This window comes from Denticeps clupeoides, chromosome 20 (genome assembly GCF_900700375.1).
Source record: "Denticeps clupeoides chromosome 20, fDenClu1.1, whole genome shotgun sequence".
NCBI classification, from domain to species: domain Eukaryota; kingdom Metazoa; phylum Chordata; class Actinopteri; order Clupeiformes; family Denticipitidae; genus Denticeps; species Denticeps clupeoides.
In genome coordinates, this window is record NC_041726.1 from 1008031 (window position 1) to 1026967 (window position 18937).

Below are 18937 nucleotides of genomic sequence, written 5' to 3' on the forward strand. Positions count from 1 at the left end.
AGCTGAACTCAAAGATCTACATAACATTTCAAACAAAAGGCCCATTACTCTCAAATATTGTTCAGAAATTTGTCTAAATCTGTGTTGGTGAGCACGTCTCCTTTGCCGAGGTAACCCACCCCACCTCACAGCATGAACATGGCACAGACTGCCCGCAATAAAAGGCCCCTCTGAAATGTGCAGTTTGATCACTCAGCACGATGCCACAGATGTCGCAACTTTTGAATGACTGCAGGAACGTCTACCAGAGCTGATGCCGGTGCGATTGATGTTGATTTTTCTACCATAGGCCGTCTCCAACGGCATTACCGAGAATTTGGCAGTACATCCAACCGGCCTCACAAGCACAGACCACGAGTAACCCACCAGCCCAGGACCTCCACCCCCAGCATGTTCACCTCCCTGATCACCCCATGAAGAATTTCTGAGAAGCTCATCTACATGCTTGTTGTCCTCATCGGGGACCGCAGTTTGTCATCATAAGTGGGCATGTTGACCTTTTTTACTGTCCAGGCCAGATGGCGTGTGTGGCGGTGTGTGAATGAACGTTGTCAACATCGGCCCGTGGTGGCGGTGGGGTTATGGTATGTTTTGGACAATGAACACAGAGTTTTGAATGCACAGAGATGCCATGACGAGATCCATCATGTTGCAGTACAACAATGCACAGTCGTATATTGCAAGGATCTGTACACAATTCCTGTAAACTGTAAAGTTCATGCCAGTTCTTGCATGGCCAGCATTCTCAGCGGACACGTCACCCATTGAGCATGTTTGGGATGCTCTGGATGGGCGTATACAGCAGCGCGTTCCAGGCCGTGCCAATGTTCACCTTGAGGGTGGGATGGATTATCCCAGTGTCACGTCTCGGGCTTTGTGTGGTGAAGGAGCCAGATATCTTGGCACAAAAGAGATCCGTTTACACAACTCAAACCCGAACAGAAACAAGGCATGCACCGTTCGTCCACATTAATGCAGCCACGGCGACTGACTTCTCAGTCCTGATCAATCTAGCCTAACTGGTTTCAACTTGGATTGATCAGGGTTCCAGAATCAGGTGCCTGGGCACCAACTGCAAGCCCAGACGCACCTGGCCATCACAGTATCAGTATTTGCTAGTCACCCTGCTTTGCCAGCCCCACCTGCCGTTCATGTGTCCTGTAAATGTAAAAAAAAATGCACATTTCCGTTGAGGTTTGCTATGTACACCTGAAATACCACCTCATGGAAATGTAAAAACGTGATTCTGTCAGCCATTTTTTTTAATTGTCAAATTTTAGGCCTAATAGAAATCCAGCATCTAGAAGGGTCTACCTCTTATCACTTCCCAATTAATCCAACGCTTCCTCATTACACAGGTAATTACCCAGAAGTCTAATTAAGCTCCTGAAAAAGACAACCCTCTATATTTTTGGTACCGTTGTATCTTTGCTACCGAAGTCCTCCTGCCCTCATCCTCGGGGTAGGTTGTTAAATCCAGCTCTGCTCCATGAGTTATAGGTCACTGAGTACATGACTCCATGGCCATGAGAACATTCTAATGGAAGCGTGGCACGTGCCCATTGTTCCGTGTCAATGTGCAAACATTCAGACTTCTTCCACTCAAGCACGATCATCAGTCTCCCATGAGTGGCTAGATCCAAGGACCAAATTACTCACACGCTTCAGCTATTAACATGGCATTCCACCCATCTTCCTATCACAGATATCTCCTGTGTCGTGCTCTGATGGGGGAACTGTGACTTATTTATTCCCTCTGAAGATTGCCTCTTTTTATTTCAGTTGTGTGTGTGTGTGTGTGTGTGTGTGTGTGTGTGTGTGTGCGAGAGATTAAAATGCTTTTTGAAGTCCCAGTGGAGGCTTGGAAGGTGTGCTGACAGGGCAGAGTGTTTGCACACTGCTGTCCCTATTGCATTATTTATGATGTTCCATGCTCCCATTATCTCCTGTTGCCGCTCTCCACTCCATGGACCAGCCGCTAACACTAGCTACAGGAGTGTTTGTTTGTGTAAGGATAGGACGTACATCTGTTTTTATAACCGGAATAAAATGGGGTGTCGTATTCATGTGTGTCTGATCAGCCATAACATTAACACCCTCTGTCTATATTTGTATAGGTTCTCCTTAATCCTGCTGAAAGAGAATATCAGGGACGAAGATGGTCAGAGCTACAGAGGCTCTTCTGTTGGTTGGGTCTTTGTTCCTCCCTATGCACATCAGTGAGCTGTTAGTGGTCCACGTCTTGGCCCTGTTAGTGGTCCTCTGCTCGGTCCTGTTAGTGGTCCACGTCTTGGACCTGTTAGTGGTCCACTGCTTGGCCCTGTTAGTGGTCCATGTCTTGGCCCTGTTAGTGGTCCACTGCTTGGCCCTGTTAATGGTCCACGTCTTGGCCCTGTTAGTGGTCCACTGCTTGGCCCTGTTAATGGTCCACGTCTTGGACCTGTTAGTGGTCCACTGCTTGGTCCTGTTAGTGGTCCATGTCTTGGCCCTGTTAGTGGTCCACTGCTTGGCCCTGTTAATGGTCCACGTCTTGGCCCTGTTAGTGGTCCATCGCTTGGTCCTGTTAGTGATCCTCTGCTTGGTCCTGTTAGTGGTCCATTTCTTGGTGCAGTTAGTAGTCCACTTCTTGGTCCTGTTAGTGGTCCTCTGCCTGGTGCTGTTAGTGGTCCTCTGCTTGGTCCTGATAGTGGTGCTCTGCTTGGTCCTGTTAGTGGTCCAACGCTTGGCCCTGTTAGTGGTCCATTGCTTGGTCCTGTTAGTGGCCCACTGCTTGGCCTGGTTAGTGGTCCACTTCTTGGTCCTGTTAGTGGTCCACCGCTTGGCCCTGTTAGTGGTCCACTTCTTGGTCCTGTTAGTGGTCCACTTCTTGGTCCTGTTAGTGGTCCACTGCTTGGTCCTGTTAGTGGTCCACTGCTTGGTCCTGTTAGCTGTCCACTTCTTGGCCCTGTTAGTGGTCCACTGCTTGGTCATGTTAGTGGTCCACTGCTTGGTCATGTTAGTGGTCCACTGCTTGGCTGTTAATTATACATATACATTGTATGATTTAATGTCTCCTGTTTGTCTATATATAAGACATATTGTTGTTAAAAAAAAAAACTTTCACTTGTCAAAATCAGACTCCCTCCATTTTTTCTTCTACATCTTGAAGAGCCACTGCAGGATATTTCTCAGCCCTTGACAGACGTCTTTTTATTGAAATAATCAATGTGCTTTACTCAGCTGACATCAGCTATCTATTTTGATTTTACTGTGCCTACTGCTTGCAGATATTGGATTTTTGTTTGTTTGTATTGACCTGTCTGCTTAGTACGTTACTAGGCCGATATCTAATAAATTCATCATGTACATTCACTCCCGTATGGTCCTGGTAGAATATGCTGGCTTGTTGCAGTCTGAAACACCTGAAAATAGAATTAACATCCTATTATTATAGATACTGTCTAGATTTTTCTACACCACACACCCTGCGACTTTCACCTCCGATTAGAGAGCGTTAACATTCCTTTTTTGTGGAGAAAATCTAACAAGCAAATTCTCACTTTACTTCTCACCACGTCTAGGAACAAAAGTTTTGGTCTGCAAAATACAGTCTTGAATGTAGATTTTTATCTTTGATTTCTACTTTTTTTTATCACAGTCCACACTGTGCCAGGCTGTTACATGTGGTTACAGGGAATGCCTTCCCGCAGAGCACAGACTGAACACAATATGTGTGGCTGAACTCGGTCCTGATGGTTCTCCGCTGATCCCTGCAGATGGGTGCCACGTTTGGGGTAGTTTAAGCTTATTCCTTTTCTGTTCTTATAAATCCCCTTTGTTCATCATAGCGCCCCGAGACGTGACACCATGCTTCATAATGGTAGCTTCTCCGCCACCTAATGCCACAGTGTTCCTACTTCTACTGTCGTATGAAGTTCTTGCTGAGGCCAGATTTTAAGCCTGACGGGGAACGTCCCGTCGGGTGGCTTTTAATGTTCTTAACGCCAGGCTGTAGAGAAAGCCAGCACGTCCATCAGTGAAAGACTTGTACCAGCCCGGATCTGAGGGGTCATTTCTCCTGGTCTTCTGTACATGTCTCTGTGCTCCACATTTGTCTTTCAGGTGGACGTAAAGGCATTCCCTGTAACCACATGTAACAGCCTGGCACAGCGTGGACCGTGATAAAAAAAGAAATCAAAGATAAGAATCTACATTCAGGACTATGACAAGGGCTGGAAACAGAATACTCAGTTATAAAAATATGGTTACAATACGTAAAAGTAATGTATTGACTGTTACACATGTTTTATGTTTATATTTTATGTTAATGTTAAAGACATAAAAGTGTAATATTTGGTTATGTTTGCAATATTTGCATATTGGTAATCACTGTATAGTTGCAATATTTGCAATACTGTGGTCTATAGCAGTCGCTAAAGCATTTCACTGCATATCATACCGTGTACGACAGCATATGTGACAAATAAATTTAGAATTTTGAATTTGGTTATTGCTGAGTCACCAATGCAGCAGAGTGTGTGCAGGGCTCTTAAACGGGAAAAATACTTCAATAGCTGGAAAACCGAATGCTGTTATTTAATGAAAAGGTCTTTCGACAAAGCATTAGTTTAAGGGTGTACACACGTTCGCAACTAGCTTATTGTACATTTGATTTTATTTGTATATTTTTATTCACATCAACTAATCACTGCGTCTTTGTGACTTTGCAGTAATGATTTGCTGGGTTTTACATGGCTAGTAGTAGCCTAGCGGGTAACACACTTGTCTATGAACCAGAAGACCCAGGTTCAAACCCCACTTACTACCATCATGTCCCTGAGCAGGACATTTAACCCTGAGTGTCTCCAGTGGGGGACTGTCCCTGTAAGTCGCTCTGGAGAAGGGCGTCTGGTAAATGCTGTAAATGTAAATGCTACTTTTGCATTTCCTTGGGCACTACGGACTTTAGTAATGTGTATTGTCGCTGCGTTTCGTTGTCATGGCAGCTGCAGGTGGAACAGCGTGACTTTCACAATCTCCTTGCAGATGTCCCACACAGCCCTAGCACTCCATTCATCAGTGGTGACAAAAAGACACAGAGAGACAAAACGAGAGCGATGGCGGTCGTGTCGAGGCGCAAAGGTTAACAATGAGTCTGACACAAACTTGACCCGTCCCTAGTGAGAGAGTCGCCGGGGCACACCAGGCTAATACTGGGGGTCGGAACATGAGACCTGCACTCAGGGGACACTTTATTAGGGACACCTAACTGGTTGGCTGACCTGATATTTTGTGGATATGCTGTAGAGCATCTCCCGAACCGCCAAGGTGCCACTGAGCATTAACTTTCCTATTTGTAAATGGCATTTTCAGCCAATTTTGTGCGGAGAAAATCTAACAGGCAAATTCTCACTGGACATCTCATTTATTTACATTTACATTTATGGCATTTATCAGACGCTCTTATCCAGAGCGACTTACAATCAGTAGTTACAGGGACAGTCTCCCTGGAGCAATTTAGGGTTAAGTGTCTTGCTCAGGGACACAATGGTAGTAAGTGGGATTTGAACCTGTGAATCTGTAGTCTTCTGGTTCATAGGCAAGAGTGTTACCCACTAGGCTACTACCATCCCAGGGCACCATCCCTACTACCATCACCACATCTAGAAATGAAAGTTTTTATATTTCTGTTATTCAGGATTGGGATGCATTGGAATACGTGTAGTGATTCTATTTATTTAGAATACACAAGAAGGCTTTTCTTACGCCAGTCAAGGCCTTTTTTATTTTAAATCGCTGGTCCCCAAATGTGGTTCATGAGTACACAGGTTCCATCTAGAGGTACACTGCGAGTCTCCGGGAATGAATAAATGCTTAAAGGTTTATTCTTTCAGTTGTGTTGCGTTGCCCTTGTCCTTTTCCATCCTTTTTTTGAGGTTTGAATAATGAATTAGCAGTTAATTACCTACACAAATCAGCTAAAAGTCATTAAAAACATGATTTGGTTGGTTGGTTGGTACAGGGTGGTAGTAGCCCAGTGGGTAACACACTCGCCTATGAACCAGAAGACCCAGGTTCAAATCCCACTGACTAACATTGTGTCCCCGAGCAAGACACTTAACCCTGAGTGTGTCCAGGGGGGGACTGTCCCTCTAACTACTGACTGTAAGTCGCTCTGGATAAGGGCGTCTGGTAAATTCCGTAAATGTAAATTTTGTCAGGGCCCACTGCCCACCAAGGGTGATGGGGACACGTTTCCCTGTGTGCACCGGCATTCTGTGCTGCAGTGGTTCAGATTCACTTCACTTTCAAGATAATAACATTTTATTCGCACATAGCAGTCAAGTGTTTTACAGAGAGCTGAAAAAGGCCGGACAGCTCCTTCTACTCCCCCTGTGTAAGAAGGAGCACTGGATATAACGCATGGGAGAAAGGAAGTAGTTCCTAATTAAACAGGCTGCAATCATGGGCAACAGGAACAACAAGAGGAAGTCCTTCATTCCTGGTCCAATTCAACTACATAACAGAATGTGATCACTAAAGTGCATTCTTCTTGTTATCACAGTTTTTCAGGATTTATCCATCTATCTAAGTTAGACAGAGAACAGCTACTGGTTGAGTGGTAGGGTGGTGATAGGAGGAGCACTATAGTAAGCCGCTCATCTGGTAGCGCACGATTGTTGGTTCTAGCCTGATCCATCATCTGACACCCAAAACACGCAAGCACTCTCTTTCGAGACGCTGAAGTGTCTTCTCCGAGGATGTTCTGTCTCCTTCATTTCCTCTCAGATGTAAGCGTGAACAGCGGCTCCCAGAAGTAACTGTACGTTTCTCTGCCGAGAGCATGTCTTTGATTGCTATTGACAGGCTCTCATCCATTCCCAGGGGGGAACGCACTGCCGAATATAGCCGACATTAAAAACGTTGCAGTCGGCGATAAACAGAACATCCCTTCAACGTGGAAACGGATTTTTATTTTTTCAGTCCACTCGTTCTGAAAGCCCCAGTGTTAAGTGTGACACAATTACCATTGCAGCCCTGCCGACCCTCGAAGCCAGACCTCTCTGTGCAAAAAACTCGCGGCAAATTAATCTAAGTGGATCAAAAAAATTGACCCTTTTTATGTGATGCATTTACGTAAAAAAAAAATAAAAAAGATAATATACTAAAAAACTGAGCCCCAGGCAAACGTGCAGAAACCACTTAGGATGTGAGAATAATTCAGGGAGAACATGCTCCTGTAAAGCAGATCACCTGGGAATGCAGAACCTGATGCGCTGCTCTGTCAAGGACCAGGAGGAAGCCGCTGCGTGACTGGTGATCACTTCGAACCTCCTTCCTTAATTAGCCGTGCATTTTCTAGCATGCACATGCTGTACGGTTTTAAGAGAAACATATAAAAAATTGCTATTAAGGAATATAGGAAAGGAAATGGGGCAAAATGGCCTGGCGTGGAACGGAGGAGGACGGGAGGTCATCACAACAGGTCCAAGGGCAGTGGTGGCTGCCCACTGCTCACCGAGGGTGATCGTTAAATACAGAGGACACACTTTGTTGTGTGCACCATGTGCTGTGCTGCAGTGTCTCACAATCACTTCACTTTATTATTATTTCATCAACGTTGAAAAGTAAGCAATAAAGTTAATTATTAGCAAGCAAGTAAGTAGTAATATTGCTTCACCTAGTACCAAAAGTTCCAATGTTACTTTACTCATGGTATTACTGTAGTTCATATGACAAGGAGTTTGTATGAAATATGAGGAGGAAATAAATGTGATGTTGCTTCTTGCATGGTTTAGAAGAAGGACAATGGACCAATGTGACCTCAAAATAATGAAAGCGCTCACCTTCCTTCCTTGTTGAGTTGTTAGTTGTGTTCTGCAGACGTTACAGTGACGTGCCACTGAGCATTCACTTTTACAGTGAATTTTGTATAAGTATAAATAAGTATAAAAGGATAAACTAAGGCCGCTGTCCTTGTGCGTTAATACAAATGTTAAATCTGTCGAGACTGTCAGCTGTCAGCTTCAGGCGGTGGCAGTGGGTGTTTGGTTGGGTGACATTCAGCACCCCCACCCCACTCGAAATGGGCTCCAGCATTCCAGTCTGCGCCATGGTAGTTGGTGGAATACACGACGAGTGGTGAAATAGGCATAATTAACAATGGCCTTCAAGTCAAATCCATGCTTAGGTTAATATAACGTGTTTAAACAGGTACTCTGTGCTCTGGAGGCTCTCACAGCCGTGGGGTACTCGTCCTCTCTCCCTCTCCCTCGTTTTCTCTCCCGCTATCTGTCTCTCCGTGTCTCTGGTGGCCACCGGTGCATGAGGAAGAACACCTGCTGTCTCTCCCTCTTCTTCCACTAGACTGTGTGGATCCAACGCACAGAGACACACACACACACACACACAGGCCAACGGGACGAAGCCAGAGGCAAATACACCATTCCAGTGTGTGTGTGTGTGTGTGTGTGTGTGTGTGTGTGTGTGTGCACGCTTTTTTTATTCCTGTTTCTGAGCCACAGGACTCTTGGGTAACTGACACATACTGTCAGCTGTATCCAGTCTAAGTGGCCTGAAGGAACGCAGACCTCACTCATCCCTGAGGAAGAAGGACATTTTTAGATATGCGGCATTCCAACCAGACAAGACGAACATTAAACTGTTGACATAAAGGTTCCCAGCGCGGCGTTGGGCTACAGACCTGCCTGGATCACCCTCGTCGGGCTTCGGTTGCTCCCTCGATGTTCACTGGCCCTCACTACGGCATGGACGGCTCTTCGGTTCCTCTCTCCGACATTCCAAGCCCTTCTGTCCAGCCAACCGGGCGTCGGCACCCCTCCGGCCCCATTCACAAAGTGCAAATGCTTAATTATTCAGATGAAAAGGGTTATTGCATTTTCATCATTTCAGCCGTGAACATGCACCAAGGAGCAAAGATCAATATGAGGCGAGATAACGCCCCCCATTCCAGGAGAGGAGAGATAATGACTTGCAAAAGAAGCCGAGGATGAAGACAGGACAGAAGTGCTTCATCTTTCTCCCATTTCACGTGGAAACAGCCAAGTTTCCATGGGGTTGTATGAATAAGGTTGGAGAAAGCATGGTGGGTGCGAGTGGTGACCTGGATGAGACAGGGAGAAATGAAGCTAATGACAGATGTTTCAGATAATCTCCACACACGTGTGTCTTCTACACTCATACCGACCACATGTTATAATCATACATCCACTTATATCTCAGTTGACGAACTTGTGATTATTTCCACTATTAAATATTATAATAATAATAAAAATGATTAAACCTGAGAAGAGTTCGACAGTCGAAGCCGGATGAAATTGGAAGGTTAAGTCAATCCTGGCTCCTCTGGCCCACTGGGTGGCGCCATATCTTGGTCTGTTCGTGGTAGTTACCAGACCTTGTGTTCTAAATTTCCTAATGTTGCTCATCTGATCCCTTGTATTTCAGAGAAATGTCCTGTTTTCAGTTTTCATGTCATCACATCATTGTGACACTTTTACTTGTTCTCTAAAATTTGGTGGCTCTGATCATCTAATATGTTTCCTGTAAACTTAAAAAGATAAAAAAAAAATGTGAATTCATGACCGCTTCTAATTTATTGACTGATAAGTAAATAATTTATTGACTCCGAATTCAATTTGAAAAATATACATTAATCTCACATTAATCTCGAAAACGACAGCGTTCGTAGAGCAGGTGGGCGTGTTGACCTTGCCGATCAGGCGGCCGCATCAGGCCTGGCGAAGGATGCTGGTCCTCCGCCTCTCGCTGCCCCGCTGAGCGGAGCCCGAGGCGCGACCTTTTGTGGGCCGCGTGCGGGTGTGTGGATCTCACGCCGGGCCCGGCGCCGCGAGGGCCGAGATGACAAACGGCCGTGCACAAGGGCCCGGACGCCGCAACATAAATTCGTGTCCGGTTATCAGGCGAAGAAGGACTGCGGCGTGGAAAACGTTCAAAAACAGACTGACTCAGCACGAAAGAACACACACACACACACACACACACACACAATGCTGTCGCTCGTACAGATGAGAGTTGCGTGGACTTTTTCCAGCTGTGACCGATGGTTTGCAGGCGCAGTAATCTTGCTGATGCGCTGCGGACGGGACCCTGCGAGATCCTGTGTTGATGCCGACTCGCGGCGTATCTGTTTGATTTATAGCACGGCGACTCGAAAGTGCAAAAAAAAAACCTCGACGCTTTACGGTTCGCAAATTGCACAGTGTCACGCGGCTGCAAGTCTGCGGATGGAATCGACCTGCAGGAGGTTCTAATGCACCATTTTATTATTTTAACCGAAATATCAGACCATCCATCAAAAACCATCTATATGTCGTGACTTATTCGGTTCTTATAATTTTATATTAATAATTGCTACTCCACCACTTTCTACGCTTCTCTGAGGTGGTTAACCCAGACGACCACACAGTACTTACCCACAATGGCACATTGTTAAATTGTTAACTGTTTAAATTGTAAAATTTGTACATATATACAGATACACATTTATCTTATTTTTTGTGATGCTTTTACCTTCTGCTTCTGTCCACTTTCTGCCGTGACAAGTGCAATTTCCCACTTGTGGGACTAATAAAGGTTTATCTTATCTGATCTTATCTATGGGTGCTAGTAGCCTAGTGGGTAACACACTCGCCTATGAACCAGGAGACCCGGGTTCAAATCCCACTTACTACCATTGTGTCCCTGAGCAAGACACTTAACCCTGAGTGTCTCCAGGGGGGGACTGTCCCTGTAACTACTGATTGTAAGTCGCTCTGGATAAGGGCGTCTGGTAAATGCTGTAAATGTATCTTATCCTATCTTATCTTATCAAAATACTGGAGCGGTTTATTTACACGCTGCAAACAGCAGGTGGCGCACTCAGTGTGGTAAAACTGAGAAATCTACTGCCATTTTTTAGGGCGGTAGCAGCCTAGCGGGTAACACACGCGCCTATGAGCCAGAAGACCCGGGTTCAAACCATGACGGGCGAGGGCAAATCCAACAGAGAGGTCAACCGAAGACGTGTCGGCGTGAAGCAGTATGCGATCCAGCGGAAAAGGCCGCAGTGATGCGCGGGCGAGGCTCCAAGATGGCCACCGGCCCCCTCTACGTCTGCTTCCGGGAGGAACCGTGACAGAAACACGGGACATAACGGCCCATAACAAATCCTACTATGAAATTACATGCATTAACAATTTGCAAGACTGTGATCAAGTGCCATGACAGTTATCATTGTTCTGAATTATTGCATGTTGGTTTAATTGTTATTGCCGGAATCTGTAGACAATATGTTGCAGAGTCCCAGATTGTTAATTAATCCCAAATTGTTCATTAATTTCCATTCCATTATTGTTCATTAATTTCCATTATAGCAGACAGTTAACAAGCATGGACACATTGAAGGCCAGTATATCGTTATAAAAAGATGTTATGCACTGACAGAAAAAAGGTGTAGATGCTGCATTGTGTCTAAAGAGTGAAGGCAGACCTGATCTAGCACCCCTGCTGGCTGGTTGCGGAACAGGTTTTGGCACTTTTGAATTTTTGTCATGCGAATTTATGTCTGCAAAGTTAATTTAATAGTTTTTCTACGCTACTGTTAACGCATTCAGCCCTATCATAAGAAAACCTGATTTCTCTTGCTGGAGCCTCAACACTTGCGTCATGTGGGACAACCAGAAGACTAGGCATACCTGATATTGACTGTCATATATGTCTTAAATTTGGACACAGAGGACATGGTGGAGTTTTTTTTTTTAACTAATTTCTATACACTAGAAGGTCATGATCCCCTGTATACACGCTTTATACAGGAAATCGATAAAGTAAATGAGCTATTTCTGGCTCTGTTGCTGAAAATTATTTAAAGACAAAAGCAATTCTGTATTCTGCACAAATAATGAGCACAAACGACACACATTTCATCATATTTTAAACCCATCCGTGTATATTGTATTAGAAGTGAATCTCCCGAGCAGGAGGAGAACAGTGCAGGGGCGTGGGAAACATCCCTTTACGGACACGGGCTCCTCGCTGCCAGAGCCCGAGCCAGGCCTGATCATATTTCCAGGCGGGGAGGAGCGCGGGTCGGTGGCCTTGCTGCTCGCTGTCTCTGGCGGCCGCCGCAGTGGGATAACCATATGGATTTATGGGCAGAGCACTGGCCCTGCCCCGCACAGTCAGCTCTGATAATGAGATTGTCTTTGAGGGCATTAGCACCTATGGCCCTACACTCGTTATGAGGTCTTTGTCAGAGTTGGGGACAGTAATTCAAGAACTGGTACATATTACTAATTTCTAATCTCAAGCATTATTGTTGTAAAGGAGCAAAAATTCAGTCATTTTTTTTTATATAACAAATTGCTGAATAAGTCACATGGAACCTAATTCTTCCAATTTTCCAGGACAGAGTGTGTCTGACTGTCAGAAAGTTTCTTTTTGATGTATGCATGTGTCTCGTAAAGCCTTCATCTGGAGAGCTAGATGACGCTTGCGTTTTACACTGGATTGCAATCGTTCATAGTCGCCGTCTGCCCGGATGTTTAAACGGCTTCATGACCATAAATATCGCTTGAAAGTAACAGGTTGCGTCACCCAGTAACTGTAATAAATTATCTAGTTATTGGAGTGGCCAATTCACATCCCATATTTACATCTCTCCTTTACTGGAAGATGAACGTGAGATGTCATTTACTGTTATGATGATCAAATGAAGTATGCAGCCCTCCAGGATAAAAATTGACCCACTATGTGCTAGATAACGTCTAGAAACATTTGACTCTCTTAAGAGATTATTTGAATAATATATTTTAGGACCAAGCCATAGATTCTATTCAGGTTTCTTTTTAGACCTCCACATCTGACCGAATTTTTTTTTAAATGTAATACCGCCTTTGGCCACTAGACGTGTCACACACATCCTAAACTATGAGTCTATTTACTTCAAAACAAAGCATTTGAACCTAACTATTGATGACTTTTTTGCATGCATTTATGTTATATTTTATTATTTATTTCAGCTTAATAAACACGGTTATTTATCCCTTTTCAGAGACATGGGGCAGTGGGGGACTAGTGGTTAAGGAGGCAGGCTTGTGATGGGAAAGGTCATAACTCCACCACACACTGCTCCCCGTGCACCTTTCATGGCTGCTCACTGCTCATAATTGGTGATGGTTTAAATGCCGAGCACACAGTGCCGAGCGCTGAGTTTCACCTATGACAAAAAATCACTTCCATTCCTTTATTCACGTCACTCTGTGGGACTTATGGGCATTTACTGTCCAGGGTTTGTCCATAGAGCAAGCAGAATCTGTGAATTAATTCATTTTCAACTTGTTCATAATAAACATGAACATTTGACTCCTCATTTTTAAACCTTTTCATATGAGGCCCTCGATGATCAAGCTTGCTTCATTGTGCAATACTTTATAGATTTATTACATATAAGATTACCTTCTGGCATATTTGAAGTATGTTACCCCCCACAGTACAGAACTAAAGTGAAAGTGAAGTGATTGTGATACACAGCACACGGTGAAATGTGTCCTCTGTATTTAACCACCACCCTGAGTGAGCAGTGGGCAGCCATGACAGGCGCCCGGGGAGCAGCGTGTGGGGACGGTGGCACCTCAGCGGGTCGGGATTCGAACCGGCAACCTTCGGTTAGGGGGCCGCTTCCTTAACTGCTAGGCCACCGCTGAGCCCAAGGTGGAGCAAAAGTACAGACCAAAGCATACACCAATATATACCTACATTATGGAATATTTATAGCCTGTCCGACCGGATGCTGAGACTGAGACGGATGTCGAGGTGTATTTCTTCATATCTGATCAAATTATGAAGTGATGGTGCTGTCGCGAAGGGAAAAGAATACATTTACATTACATTACATTTACAGCATTTATCAGACGCCCTTATCCAGAGCGACTTACAATCAGTAGTTACAGGGACAGTCCCCCTGGAGCAACTTAAGGTTAAGTGTCTTGCTCAGGGACACAATGGTAGTAAGTGGGATTTGAACCCGGGTCTTCTGGTTCACAGGCGAGTGTCTTACCCACAAGGCTATTACCACCAATACGAAGCCATAATGTGTGCAGTGATGCTGAATCTTACATTTACAGAATTTACCAGACGCCGTATCCAGAGCATCTTACAGTCAGTAGTTACAGGCACAGTCCCCCCCTGGAGACACTCAGGGTTAAGTGTCTTGCTCAGGGACACGATGGTAGTAGGTGGGATTTGAACCTGGGTCTTCTGGTTCATAGACGAGTGTGTTACCCACCAGGCTACTTGCTGGGGAGCAGAGTGACAACGTTTCAGTGTGTTCCTCAATTACCGTCACTGTACCATAATTGTGGCGTATTGATCCGGAGGGTTCATCTATTAACATGGATAAGTGCTTTCCGATGCGGGCCTACTTCTTCATCCGCTTTTATTGAGTAACATGCATGTCAAGGTCACCACCGCACTAGTTCCTCGGCGGGGCCCTGCGGGCCTGTTCCTATCAGCGTGCAGCGTAATTAAAGGACGCCGAGAACATTCCTGGAGTTGCTTCTCACATCCACCAGAAGCTGGCACGTTGTGAGGACCCCAAAACTCCAGCCGGCGTTTGAAGTTCGTAACAAGAGAATATCAAACGCTGTCGCTCAAAACTGACTGCGCAGATATCGACGCGGCAGGTCTGCGGTTGAGAATTTCCGCCGCCACATAAAAGGGGACGGATTCAGTTTTTTGATACCGGAGACGACTAAAGCCTTTTTTTTTTTTTTAATTCCCCCACCCGGCTATCTCTCCAGCCACCTTGCTGCCTCTACACGAGCGAAGGGAGATAAAGAGATGGCGAGGGAGTGAGAGGCGGGGAATAAGAGGGTTTTTTTTATTTTATATTTTAATAATAAAGTCATATTACTTTCCACATTAACACACTCCCCCGTCTGGGGGCAAACCGCCCTTCCGAGGTATCCGGCTTGGTCTTTACTAGAGGAGCACTATAGTAAGTCCTGAAACTGGGCCAGAGGTGGCCTAGCAGGTAAGTAATCGGAAGGTCGTGGGTTCGAATCCCGAACCGCCAAGGTCCCCTTGATGAAGGAACTGTCCCCACACACTGCTCCCCGGGCGCCTGTCGTGGCTGCCCACTGTCACTAAAATACAGAGGACACGTGTCACTGTGTGCTGTGCTGCAGTGTTTCACAATGACAATAACTTAACTTCATGAATCAATAAATCCATATTCCTGGAAGCTGCTTAATAAGCTACTGATTTGCAATGTTACATACAGTACAGTCCAAAAGTCTGGACACCTTCTCATTCAACGTATTTTCTTTATCTTCATGACCATTTACGTTGGTAAATTCTCACTGAAGGCATCAAAACTATGAATGAACACATGTGGAGTTCTGTACTTAACAAAAAGTGGAGACCTGGCCTCCACAGTCACCGGACCTGAACCCAATCCAGATGGTGCCTTCAGTGAGAATCTACCAACGTAAATGGTCATGAAAATAAAGAAAACACGTTGAATGAGAAGGTGTCCAAACTTTTGGCCTCTACTGTACGTTGTATAGACAAACCAAAATATACGGAAGGGACCTTTTTTAATGAATCACGTTGTGATTTTATATCACACCTATCTGTGGCTAGATTTTAATAGCCGTAGATAATATTTAATAATTTATGGTTCTGGACACCTTTCGCTTGTGAATTGCATCGCTTTGACAATACTGCCCCCTTGAGGTCTATATCAGTAATGCAGTAATTCACGCGGCGACCGAGAACAGAAGCAACAAGTAACTGCTCGGTGTTGCCAGGTCAGTCGAGAAAAGCACGCAAACCCAAACAATCAACCGGGTGCGCCGTGGGAAGAATGAACGATGCCAGATTACCTGCGTAAATGGTTTAAAATTCAGCGTACATTAAAAAAAAAAATCAACCAACATAACTGCACAGCGATCTAAAAGAAATAGTACATATGGGTTACAACATTTCCGTGTTCATAAAGCGCATATGTGCAGAATCCGCGGCATGGCAACTTTCTCATTAAAATAAAAAGTTTATCGACGTGTCTATCAAATCTGATAGTATTTTTTTCGCGGGATGACCGGGCACAAATATTAACAAGTAGACGCTACGCTCCCGTTAGAAATAACGAAACGCCGTCGCCGCGCCGTTTGTCTCGCTGAGGCCGCCGTAGCCCTCAGACATATTGTTTGTGAGCGAAGCGGATTGTCGAGGCCAAGGAGAGCTAGAAATTAACTCGTCGCCAGCCACCGGAGGCGCGTCCGAACGCACGGAATAACATGGGTAAGGGCACAAGGGCTCGGCGCCTCGGGGAGCGGCGTCTCGTCTCGTCGCGGCGCCGCGGGACTCGGTACTCTGGCCCCCCGCTCCGGGCGCTAGCCTGCCGATTAGCATTAGCTCCCTCCACTCAGCTCCGCCTGTTGGTGCTAAATGTGCAGTTCGGAAATTACCAGCTACAGAACGGATTTATTATTATTATTATATATATTTATATTTTTCAATTCTCGCTGATGCCACGCCGTGTGTTGCGGAGCTACGCTGAGTTAGGAGACGTTTCGACTCGTACCCTCCTCCCCTCAGCCGGATTAAACGAAATGCGACAGATTCCACACCGACCCTACATATAGATTTATCCGAAATTAGAAGCGATTCCTGGACTTTACCGGTGTGTTTGTATGTTCCGGTACGGCCCCGTTATCCGGTCCCGTACCGGGCCTGTACCTTTTATTAAACCCGTATCTGGTGTTTAATAAACTACACGATTCCAACAGTAATAACGCCGAGCTCAGCAATTCATACTTGTGGAGTCATTGCGTGTTCTGGTCCCTTGAGTTGCTGTGTGTGTGCAGACTGGACACCTGCTGGTCCTGCGTTAGAACTATATATGTATGTATATATGTACTGTATATATACTGTATATATGTGCATATTTAGAAACCCTCTAATCGTTGTATTGCATGTTGAATGCAACTGACTTCTGGTTTGCTGTTGAGGGGCTTTGGTTATGGTGGATGTGTAGGTCAGAGGTCACCCGGGCCGACAGCAGGTGTGTTTACGCCAGGATTCTGATAAATGCTGTAAATGTAAAAAGCTCTTTACTTTTACTGGGATTCTGGTTGATATTCACCACATTTCTGTGTTTAAATGTGGCCTAGCTATTATAATGTTTACATCCTACCAATTGCCAGTGGTTTGCAGCATTAAAATTTGTCTAAACGTGTTGAAAAGACTTGTGCAACTGTGTTTTAATGGCGGTGTGTGAGCAGAGCCATGTACTTGGTCGCCTTTGTGAAAAGGTTTGAGAACTTGCGAACCTGCACTCTTACTTAATTTTTTTTATCCCACTTAAATCTTGTATTTCAGTTACAGTTAAATATTGGCACATGTCACAATGTGGATAATTATAACCCGTGTGTTGTGTTTTTATAGTCAAATATACAATCGGTACGCAGTCTTCTGGTAACACTCAACACGGGAGGTAGCGGCCTAGCGGGTAACACACCCGCCTACGAGCCAGAAGACCCAGGTTCAAACCCCACTTACTACCATCGTGTCTCTGAGCAAGACACTTAACCCTGAGTGTCTCCAGGGGGGGGACTGTCCCTGTAACTACTGAGTCGCTCTGGTAAAGGCTGTAAATGTAACTTAAGTAACATCACCAGCCTCGTCTGTAATATTCAGGCCGTGATGTAGGCTGCATTATTTGGGGGTTGCTTCCATCGCCCTGGCATTCCTCCTTATTTTTGCCGACAAGTAGGCGTTCATTTAAAATAGCCCCTCTGCGGGGAGGGGGTGGGGATGGCGAAAGACTGCTCTGCTATTTGTGAGATGCCATGTGATTGGGGGGGGGGCGACTAAGAGAAGTATCTCAGGATCAGACGTCCTAATGTTTCCATGAAATCATACAGGCTCCTGTTAGAAGGTAGAAAATATCGACAGCGCATGATATCGGGACAATTTTGATACAGGGATATATCGAATGGTGGTAGTAGTCTAGTGGTTAAGATGCTCGCCTATGAACCAGAAGACCAGGTTCAAACCCCACTTACTACCATCGTGTCCCTGAGCAAGACACTTAACCCTAAGTTGCTCCAGGGGGGGACTGTCCCTGTAAATACTGATTGTAAGTCGCTCTGGATAAGGGCGTCTGGTAAATGCTGTAAGTGTAAATGTAAATGAATATCGTTATTTTTGTATTTAAATTGTCCACTGGGTGGCGCGGTCTCTAGTGAGCAGAGATCGGCGTGCGACTACAACCTCCACTCCTGTAGATGGCGCTGTACAGCTGGGGACTTTGAATTACTGCCTGGCATTAAAGGCAGAGTGAAATTGCAAAGCAGGACAATACCGACCACAGCCTCTTGTATTTCAGCCGGTTTTACGTTTTCTGTACAGTATCAAAATAATTTGTGATTTAATCGTATGGTGACGCGTATCCTGATGCATGCATGAATGAAATGTGAAATCCTCATATCATGAGATCCTTGCCAATATACACCCCCAGTATATACATACGCGTGTGTGTAGATTTATATTTCACATCAGTAGAATCCATGATTCCTTCAACCTCGTTTTAATCATATTACCTCTGATAAACTCCGTCTAAGAGCGAAATACTGAGAAATATTGTTTTGTATGTATGGTCTACTTCCGTATTTAATTATATAAAGAATAACTGTACAGAAGATAATGTATTACTGTTTATTACTGAAGGGAGGCTGTAGAACACAGTCAGCCGGCTCGCCGAAGCCCTGGCCGTCAGGAATGCGGCTCGCTGGTACGGAATGGCGGGAACGTGCGGCGTTCTGCCAGTCAGGAACGTGAGCCGCGTGAGGGTCGCTACTGATCCTGCTGGTGTGAGCGTACGTCGCCCGTGGCCGCGGAGGCATCACGCCGGCACGAGTGCTGAGGCTCG

At 45.3% G+C, this 18937-nt stretch overlaps 1 protein-coding gene across 1 annotated transcript in view; it reads left to right on the forward strand.

Annotated features, from left to right (window-relative positions):
* Positions 1 to 16102: 16102 nt before the first annotated feature.
* The window catches only part of kpna6 (karyopherin alpha 6 (importin alpha 7)), a 14432-nt gene continuing 11597 nt past the window's right edge, over positions 16103 to 18937 (forward strand). Inside the window, exon 1 of the mRNA XM_028964772.1 lies at positions 16103 to 16305. Coding sequence (XP_028820605.1) covers positions 16302 to 16305 — 4 coding nt within the window. The 5' untranslated portion in view covers positions 16103 to 16301. The remainder of the gene's footprint in view (positions 16306 to 18937) is intronic.